Below are 9,993 nucleotides of genomic sequence, written 5' to 3' on the forward strand. Positions count from 1 at the left end.
GACAGAGAGAGAGAGACACAGAGAGAGAGAGAGAGAGAGAGGAGAGAGAGAGAGGGAGAGGAGAGAGAGACAGAGAGAGACAGAGAGAGAGAGGGAGAGGAGAGAGGGACAGAGAGAGAGAGACAGAGAGAGAGAGAGACAGAGAGAGAGAGAGACAGAGAGAGAGAGGGACAGAGAGAGAGAGACAGAGAGAGAGAGACAGTCAGTATTGCAGTTGCTGCAGCTCTTCGTGAGTTCAAACTGTTTCTGGATCATAATCTAAACGTTACTAAATTAAACACGTCACTAACTAGTTCTTACACAGAGATCAGCTGTTACTAAATATTTACTCGGGTTGTGGTTGAAAAGCTTCTTATCAGATCTGACTCATCTTGAATCTCATGAAGTTTATCTTTCATCAGGAAATAAAGTCTCAGTTCTGGGGGTTGACTGGTTACCAGTCTGGCTGATTGTTGGTTGTTACTGGGAACTCTGGAGGGACGTTACAGCTGCTGTTCACATTGTAAAGTCCCTTGAGGCAAATTTATGATTTGTGATATTGGGCTATATAAATAAAATTTGACCTGACGACACAAAAACAGACGCTGGTTTATAAAAGTGAGAGTGAAGCACAACGAGCGTCTCAGCAGCAGCTACAGCTGTGGTTTGGTAGCAGTTCATTTACTCTGAATCCAGAATCCAGAATCCAGTCCACGACTTCGCAAATCCCTTCAATTTAATTAGGTTCCACTTTCAACATTTAACCAAGGGTTGAAAACCACCATCTATCCCGACAGAGTGTGAACATATCACTGTATACATATCAAACATTTCATATACTCTTCCCTGGTGGAATCAGTTTTGCTTGTAAACATGTTGTGTGTGTTGCATGTACGCAGAGTTTAAATACATGAAACTCACACAGCCTGGGAGGAACGCCGTCCACCACGGTTTGACTTCTTGCCCATGACCGGCGTGCCGAAATGCTCCGGGTTTGTCAACGGCAGCTGGTCCAAAGTCTGAGAGCGACAGAGCAGGATGAACATGTATATTTTAATCTTTATGGTCTTACATTGAGACGACTTTAGATATTTGTTAAGATGAAAGACTTTCTGGTGGAAGGATACAGGCAGTACAAATAGCAGTGGTAGTACAGACAAGTAGTCCCTTTCTCCGTGTGTGTGACTCACCTCACTCTCTGCAAAATGTCTCTCTCCCTTCAGACACAGAGACGTACGACGGAGAGTCTTCTCATCTCCATCATCAAACACTGAAACACACAAACACACTCCAGTTATCACAGTCCAACAATCAGTGTGAAGGTCAACTGGCAGGGGATTGGTCAGACAGCCAAGAGAAGATGTGACATCACATGACATCATCAGTTCATTGAGCGAAACCTTTTCTCAGCATCATCATTCCTCCCCGACAGCCAATCACAACACGTCCACAGACAGCAGGTTTTGTTAAAGCAAATCAGATTCAGCGATGCTCTGAGCTACATGCTAACAGCATGCTAACATGCTCAAAATGACAATGCTAACATGCAGACGTGCAGCAGGTATAATGTTTAACATGTTCACCACGTTAGTACAGATATGATGTAATACACACACACTCAGTGGTGAGTATGGACCAATCAGCAGACACTCACCCACAGTGTAGAGACTGGCGTCTGTCAGCTTACTGATGACGGCCTCGCTGGATAAACCCTCGTTGGTCTTCACCTCCACAGTGGAGCCCACCTGAACCAATCACAGCGTCAGGCTCACGTCGCGTTTTCTTTTTATTCAAAACATGTTTGCTTCATAATGATGAGGAACATTTAAAAAACTCACAACAACAACAACAACAAGAGGCTTCACACACACACACACACACACGATTTAACACAATGTGTCACATTCAGTTTTCTTTCTTAAATCTCCGTATGAACTGAATTCACGAGGGGGCACACATCACCTGTCCTATCAGTCAAACCTGAACACATACACTCATCGTCACCATCATCATCATCATCTTACCCTCAGAGGTCCTTTAACCTGGTCGTCCTGCACCACCTGGGACGTGCTTTCACCTTTTAGAGTCACCTGGAGAGAGAGAGAGCGTAGACGGAGACAGAGAGACAGACAGAGAGAGACAGACAGACAGAGAGACACAGAGAGCGAGTGACAGACAGACAGACAGAGAGAGAGACAGAGAGACACAGAGAGAGAGCGAGTGACAGACAGACAGACAGAGAGAGAGACAGAGAGGGAGAGAGAGAGAGAGAGAGAGAGAGAGTCAGTATTCCAGTTTACAGAGTGAGAGATTCACTGCTCATCACATCTTACAGAGACAGGATGTGGTGAAACACACGACTAACCAAAACTGACTTTAACTCAAGGTGTCCGGCTTCCTTCGGACTTCCTGCTGTCAAAATAAAACGTTCTGCCTTCACACGTCTAAATTAAATTATTTTAAAACACTTCCTTCTCTCCAACACGTCACCCAGAGCTGGCGCTATTTTTTTCTCACTTCATTCAGAAACGACTGACTGACGGGTCACAGCTGAGGATAAACCAGCAGGGGATTGGTCAGACAGCCAAGAGAAGATGTGACATCACGTGACATCATCAGCTCATTGAGCGAAACCTTTTCTCAGCATCATCACTCCTCCCCGACAGCCAATCAGGACGTCAGCAGCCTTCACCTCCACGATCAGTGTTTGACACCGAAGTATAACTAATGATCAGCTATTAACTAATATTTCCATTATCAATTAATCAACATTAATAAACGTTTGGTTTATGAAAAGTCAAAGAAATGTGGAGAAAAACTCCAATGAGGTGAAAACCTGAAGAGATTCAGTTCAGAACAATATGACAAAAAGAGAAACTGAGATGCTGAGATTGTTTCACACTTTAGTTTGTAAATAAATAATTATCTAGAGAGATTTTTTTTTGATTGAGTAATCAATAAATAAACAAATTGTTTCAGCTCTACTAATGATTATTGTTATTTAGTGATAACTGTTCTGCACTCAACAAACTCAGGCTGTACCTGAGTGACAGGCGTAAACACTGATCCCTGGACTCGAACCGAGGCTCCGCCCACACTGATCTCTCAAATAAATGACTCACAGAGAGAGGCAGCCATGTTACATGTCTCATGTCTGAACAGGACATGCCACCAGCTGGTGACGGTCAGCTCAGGCTCCGCCCACACTGATCCATTTTAACATGGCGGGAGGAAGAAGAAGAAGAAGAAGATGATGGTGATGATGCTGACTTTAAAACTGCAGCTGAAATCGTGGTTGTGGTTGAATTCAGGAATCACGTCGCTGCATCACCTGCTCTGACTGGCTTCTTCTCCATGGCAACAGCAGCTGAGGCTCATGGGTGTTGAAGTATTTAGAGAAAAAAAAAAAAAGAGTTTCTGTGTGTAACATCGATGATAATAGAAACAACTTCTGACTGCGTCGTCCTTGTGAAGCCTGGTCGACTGTTTCTGAGCAGGAAGTGTCTGATGAAGACGGACACGCTGGTCCAGACTTCGGGTCTGTGCACTCCACGACTGGACGCTTCAGTCGAGATCACACATCACTGACGTCTTAGGTCCGCTGTGGACTCGGAGTCTGAGTCAGGGTTTTTTTTTGTTTTTTTTTTAAACAGAGCAAAATAAATCACACTGCAGCTGTTCCAGACACGCAGGGAACAGAGATCAGACGCACTTTGTTGTTTATGTGACAGAGGATTCAGACGACCTGCTCGGGTCTGAACGTGGACTTCCTGTCTGCGGGTGAACCTGGTTCCTGTGGGTCTTACCTTGACCTTCACCATGCGCTTCACGGTCTTGATCTTGGCCTCGCAGAAGGCTCCTCTGTACTTGGCACTGACATCCGTCCCCACTGTCAGGTAGGCAGGCTCGTCTGCTGCCTGAAACACACACACACACACACACACACACACACACACACATCAGTAACATCAGGATACACATACATCAGTAACATCAGGATACACACTCTCACACACACACACACACACACACACACACACTGAAGCTGCTGTCTTTCTGCAATGAGCTCGTCTCTGTCTCTTTAGTCATTGTATCATAGTTAGCAGCTATCATTAGCTTCACAACAGCAGACAGGCTAACGCTGCTGATGTCTCCTCCATCTCCAACAGTGTGGTCTGATTCATATTTAAGCTTTCATCAATAACTCTGATTAGAAGTGTTTTGTCTGTAAAATGGCAGATGTGATGTGTTGGTCAACAACAGTCCAAACCCTTGAGACGTTCAGTTCACTGTGATTCAAATCATCACATCTGACGAACTTGAACCAGAAAAAGTTCATTATTAAAATAGTTTCAGATTGATTCCTCGTTGATTGACTGATCAATTAATGTTTGTAGCGACAGTCTGAAGTCGTCACAGAGACCTGTGGTGTTTCAGTTGCAGGATCGAATCAACAATCGAACTAAGGCAGCTGAACATAAACACACCTGAGCGACCGCCATGTTGAAAGGTGAAGTCAGACCTGGTCTAAAGGGGACGATGAACGCACCGGAGATCGTTCAGTTAGAGATCACGAGACCAAACTATCCTCCTCCTGTGTTTAGAAATGAAACTTTTCACTTCAGGATTTTAGACTTTGAAAAACTTGTAACTTAAGAGTCAGTTTCAGTTGAATTGTTTTGCATCTCTTCTCATGGACGTGAGCGAGAAATCAGCCTTCTCCTGTAGAGAGCCGGTTTCTGGTTCATGTTTAAGTCGTCAGATCAGTGGAGAAAACCCGACTCGGACCCGGTTACTGATGAATTTAGTCCCAACTCTGATACTTGTCATTTAATTTCCTGTCTGTGCGAACATGTCCCACTGTGGAGACATGTGACCACTTTCCCCTGAACCAGAGTAGAAGGACACTTACTACTACTACTACTACAGTCTCAGGCTGCGTCCACACCACTACCATTTTACTTTAAAACCCAGTTTTCAAACGCAAACTATCTCCTTTCAGACTAACACCTGAAAACACGCACATACATATGACGATTCACCTACACTGAGCATGTGCGAGCCAGTGTAAACAGGAAGTAGAGTGTCTATTCTGCAGTAGAGGAACAGCAAAGACAGTTGTAGCGTTAAAATGTAAGTGAACAACAGCTGCAAAGACAACAAGGTCAGTAACACTGTAATTCATCATCATGTTGTATTCACCAATGGTAGTTCAGGCTGATGAGAGCCAATCAGGAGAGACCATGGGTGTCTACATCATCGTTTCCAAAGGTCTCAGTTTTTTGTCCGTCCAGACTACAACACAACCCCAGAGTTTTCAAAATAAAACAGGTCCAGCAGCGTTTCCAAAAGTCTGCAAAGGAGTGTGGACGGGAGGCGAAAACGTAGCAAAGAGATGCGTTTTAAAACGGAAACATAGAAGTGGTGAAGTTGTCTTATTAACATCCACAGCACTTGAGACTCAGGTAGATATGGTTTGTCCAGAAAGATTTGTTACAAGGTGCTTTTGTGCAAAAAAAAAAAAAATCTCTAAATTTGTCAACACTGCAGCTGTGAACGCCCACGAATAGAAACTGTCTTTGCCGATTAATTTTGAAAGAGAAATGGCCAATGGGGAAACACCAACACTCGAGCAGCCGACGAATGGATTAACTTAGTGACTCAACTCTGTCACTCAGTCAGTGACGCTCGTGTTTATTGGTCTCGCCCTGCTGTTGCAGTTCAGCCAGAAAGCAGGAGGTTCAGTGATCGTTTGTGGAAACTTCAAATCATGTAAATGACTTAAACTGCATCATCACACAACTTAAACATCAGAGCTGAAATGTTTCGCCACAGAAGCGTCAGGCTAATGTGCTGCTACAACACGGTGAGCTTGAAGTACTAAATCTTAGTTAGTTAGTTACAGATGGTCTGTTTTTGAATGCGGTATCTGTGGTGGACGTGGTGGTGTCAGGTCACATGACCCCCTCGTGTATGCTGTCTGAACCAATCAGGAGCAAGACTTTTACTTGTGTTTACAAGAAGCAGCAACAGTGAACAGGCGTTCAGAGACAAAACAGGAAATTGAACAAAAAGATAAATAAAGGGCTAAATAGGTTCAACAATCATTTCTGACCACCGAACAACCAATAGGATTGCCTTTCATTCCAGATGTCAGCGATCTTCTGGTGACATCACTCTGTAGTCAACGTGAAGCTGTGGGTGTTACGCTTCATTTGGTCACCAGAGAAACTCGGACCCATGGAGTCAGTACTGATCCTGATAATATTCTGTCTGCTGTCTCTGGTTCTGTGTTCTTATTTAGTCATCAGGTTATTATCACGTGATGAGTTCAGCAACTCAGAGAGAAGAGTAAATAACACACATATCACCGAAGTCTGGAAGCAGTAATATTTCTCCTGACCTTTACTTTGGAGGTTTCAGACGCCTGAAGTGTTTTGCTGAATCTGACACTTTGTGGAAAAGCAGTGCAACGACCCAGGTACAGTTTTCTTTTACCTTATCTTAGTATTCATGTGTCTGTTTACGGCAGCTCAGTGAGCAAACTGATGCTGAGGTATAAACTGGACAGATTTTAACTAAACTGAACCCAGTCTGATTCTCCAGATGAATGGGCCTGTCTGTTTATATTTGTTTCCTTCAGGGCAGATTAATGAGTGCTGTTGGAGACTCCATCAGTCTGCACAGGAGCTTGTTATGTTTGTTTAACTAGTTATGGCGTGAGCTGGATGCAATCCCAGTTTGTTCAATAATCACTTTTACATTTAAGACTTCTGTGGTAATAACTTCATCTCAGTCACATAAATAAATAAGCTGCTGTTTTCCTCAAAAATAAACACAAACTAAACTGAGTAATGTGGCTGCTAGTTCAACACAGCATCTTTCCTCTGCTACACTGTGAAGGATCATTTTATCAGTTGCACAAGGTGCATCACGAGACCTGAACTGAAACTAAGATGCAACCAGATAAGTGACGTGCTTTCATTAACTGTCTTTGTCTGAGTCTTGGGATGCAGCTGAACCTTCAGAAATGATCAAGATGCTCTCTTGTTGTACAGCAGAGGGAATGAATATATCTGGTAGTGGCAGGACAGATGTGTCTTTGAGGATTAGGGATGGAGCTAATAATTATTTTCAATATCAATTAATCTGCAGATGACTTCCTTGTAAATTGTGTTGTCTATAAAATGTCAGAAAATAGTGAAAAAGCCCAAGTTGAAATATTCAAATTGCTTGTTTTATCTGACCAGCTATGTAAAACCAAAGATACTAATTTACTGTCATGAATAAAAACAAGCATCAAACGCTCAGCTGTGAGAACGTGACAGGCACACATTTGACATTTATGCTTGAAAAGTGTCTAAAACCATTAATCTTTCATCAACAGCTGACAAACAGATTCATCGGCTGATTGTCTGAGCCTTATTTAGAATAATGGACATGGTGTACTTTGATGAAAACAGTGGCTCATTACTGTGACACCAATGTGATCATCAACTCAGACACCTCTGATGTAAAATGATAAAACAAGCTGGAAGTAAACTGGACAGAGACGAGGCTCTTAACTGGAAAGACACCAGTACACGGCCATCAGAGCCCAGTTTAACTGATCAGGAGCTGGTTCCAGCTGGATAGTGCGTAGACATGGAGCTCAGACTGGGAACATTATCTTCAGTTTGTGTCGCAGGTCAATCACTCACCTTCATCTTTACGGCTATTTGAGGGAGTCCAGCTCGAAAGACTGTGGATCTCTGAAAGACACAAACAGGACGGGACCTGTGGTTAAAGTTGGCGGAACAACAGAGGACAGACAGGGGCAGTGTCAAACTGTCCTGAGGTTGTAAAATAATGCTAAGCTAACCAACTAGCCTCTCACTTATGTTAGCTCAGGCATTCTTGTGTGGCTCGTTGCAGCCCCCCTCCCACCCCCTCTATGCCCGGATCAGATCAAATATGTGGCACCAACAGCTCACACTAACTCCGCTAACAACAGTTACTCGGACTGGACATGGAGCCGCCGGTTCCAGCGGGTTGGAGGTTACGGCGGGTCGGTGAAGGGGCACAGGGCGGCAGCGGATCAGGACGAGCCGGAGCGCTCCTTCCCGCTCCGCTCCCAGCTCCTCTGAGTCACGTCGCCATCACAGCTCGCCATGTCAGCTCAGCTAGCTCGGCTAACTTTACCCCTCCTCCCCCGAAACCGCCTGCTATCACCCAGCTGCCTGGGGGGGGAGAGTCCCGGTCACCGCTACTCAACCGAGTCCCAACCCCAACAAAATCCAAACAACGACCATTTGCCGCAAGGATAACGGAGGAGCGAGCGGGGTCTTCACTCTCCGGTCCGGAGCTAAATTTAGCTAGTTGGCTAACTAGCGACTCAACTAGCTAGTTTGTGGATCATATGGCGATTTAAACCGTCTGCTAACAGCGGAGCGGGCTCGGCCAGCGACAACATTAGCGCCCGATTGGAGGATAAACTAAGTTTCTATCAAACCGAACGAGAATCTGTGACAGTCGACGGAACAAAAACTGTTGTGGATTTATTTATTTAATAAATGTCTGTTCCACAAAGGCGCCGGAGCTTCACATTTCTTCACTGCAAAAACAAGCCGACTGCCGCTGCCATTCAATCCACAGCCCGCTTGGTAGAACAGCGACTGACTGGAAACCTCCCGGTGACATCTACCCGGCTTCCTGTCCCTGATGTACCGATAATTTCACTCGTTAAAAGTTTTAGTTTGGTTCGGGGCAGAATACTGAGGTTTTTATACTTACATACGCGGCCGCGGCTGCTTCCCCTCTCTCGGGCTGCAAAGCGATTCACGAACAACAAGCTGTTGAGCCCGAGCTCTGTTTCCCGGCCCGCGATTGGCTGCGGTGACAGCGGTAGTCCCAACGAAGAAATGCGATTGGTCGAGCGATTCCACGATTTTAATAGGACATACCTCTTCTGGTGTCGCCACTGGTCGATACGAACGCGGCGCCACGAGGGAAATGACGGCATCGGCTGGATAGTGGTCCAATCAGAAACGAGTTCAAAAGAAAAACCCGCCACTGGAGATCACAATTGGCCTCGTGCGTTTTGTTCCCAACAGCGGCGCGTCGCCATTGGCTGAGCGGGCTTCCTTGTCTGTACGGACCGTGTAGGAAGCCCTGCCCCATACGTGCTGGAGATTTGACCACAAAACTCCGTTCAAAAATCGCCAGAGTTAATATTTCCTTGTTTATCGATGCGACTGTGTAAGTGATAGAAAATAACTTAATACAATTTGAAAACCACCGGAAATCCCAGTATATCTGCTCACAAAGCACCAGTTAAATTACCCCAAATCTAAACAGATACAAAGATTCGCATTTAATGCCACCGCCTACAATGTCAACGCTACTGGCTCGAAATAACCGGAAAGAGAGGTCAAACAGTGTACTAAAGTTTAATTTCTATTTATATCCGTGTTGCTTGTTGCGTGACATGTCCGCCGAAGTCTAGAAGTATTATTGTGACTTTGTTTAAGGCCATAATTTCTGTTCGACACCATCAATAACTCGCAGGTGACCGCTGTAAACCTTAAGTGGACACTCTTTAAAATGTAGTTTGGCGATGCGGTTCCGGTACGTGAGACGTCACGTATCAGGGATCGTGTCGAACACGGCTCCACAACAAACGCTGTTTTTCTTTACCGCACAAACGTGCAGTGAACGGGCTTGAACTGGAGCACGAGGACGGCGGGTAGGACGGTAAAACAGAACGTTACCGGAGAATCCCGGAAACAAACGGCGGTTTGAGCTGAACACAGTCGGTGTTTGTGGCGCCGTTTGTAAAAGACTGGGAAGGGGCGGGAACATCGGCGCTTTTACGTAACAGGAAAAGAGTGACGACAGAGCCATATATGTCGTTTTCCTCTTTAGGATCATGGAGGTTATTTCTACACAACAAAGACACTCAGAACAAATGGAGAGAGGGTCAGTCAGCGCCATAATACTGACAGGTGTGTGTGTGTGTGTGTGTGTGTGTGTGTG

General features: G+C 45.0%; 1 protein-coding gene and 2 non-coding genes across 3 annotated transcripts in view; all 3 read right to left on the reverse strand.

Moving 5' to 3' along the window:
* Window positions 1-9,677, reverse strand: part of LOC111649111 (AT-rich interactive domain-containing protein 4A-like) — a gene marked incomplete at its 3' end in the record, with an annotated part of 17,281 nt that extends 7,604 nt beyond the window's left edge. The window contains exons 1-7 of the mRNA XM_023398879.2: window positions 8,752-9,677; window positions 7,680-7,730; window positions 3,786-3,896; window positions 2,004-2,069; window positions 1,634-1,724; window positions 1,170-1,249; window positions 901-998 (exon numbers count right to left, since the gene is read on the reverse strand). Coding sequence (XP_023254647.1) covers window positions 901-998; window positions 1,170-1,249; window positions 1,634-1,724; window positions 2,004-2,069; window positions 3,786-3,896; window positions 7,680-7,685 — 452 coding nt within the window. The remainder of the gene's footprint in view (window positions 1-900; window positions 999-1,169; window positions 1,250-1,633; window positions 1,725-2,003; window positions 2,070-3,785; window positions 3,897-7,679; window positions 7,731-8,751) is intronic.
* LOC111649116 (small nucleolar RNA SNORD53/SNORD92) lies at window positions 1,318-1,403 on the reverse strand. Its single transcript, XR_002760246.1, has one exon. It is a non-coding gene; the product is annotated as a small nucleolar RNA SNORD53/SNORD92 (small nucleolar RNA).
* LOC111649114 (small nucleolar RNA SNORD53/SNORD92) lies at window positions 2,552-2,637 on the reverse strand. Its single transcript, XR_002760245.1, has one exon. It is a non-coding gene; the product is annotated as a small nucleolar RNA SNORD53/SNORD92 (small nucleolar RNA).
* Window positions 9,678-9,993: the final 316 nt, after the last annotated feature.

This window comes from Seriola lalandi, unplaced genomic scaffold, assembly GCF_002814215.2.
Source record: "Seriola lalandi dorsalis isolate HSWRI2012SDOR001 ecotype SW California unplaced genomic scaffold, Sedor1 jcf7180002049965, whole genome shotgun sequence".
NCBI classification, from domain to species: domain Eukaryota; kingdom Metazoa; phylum Chordata; class Actinopteri; order Carangiformes; family Carangidae; genus Seriola; species Seriola lalandi.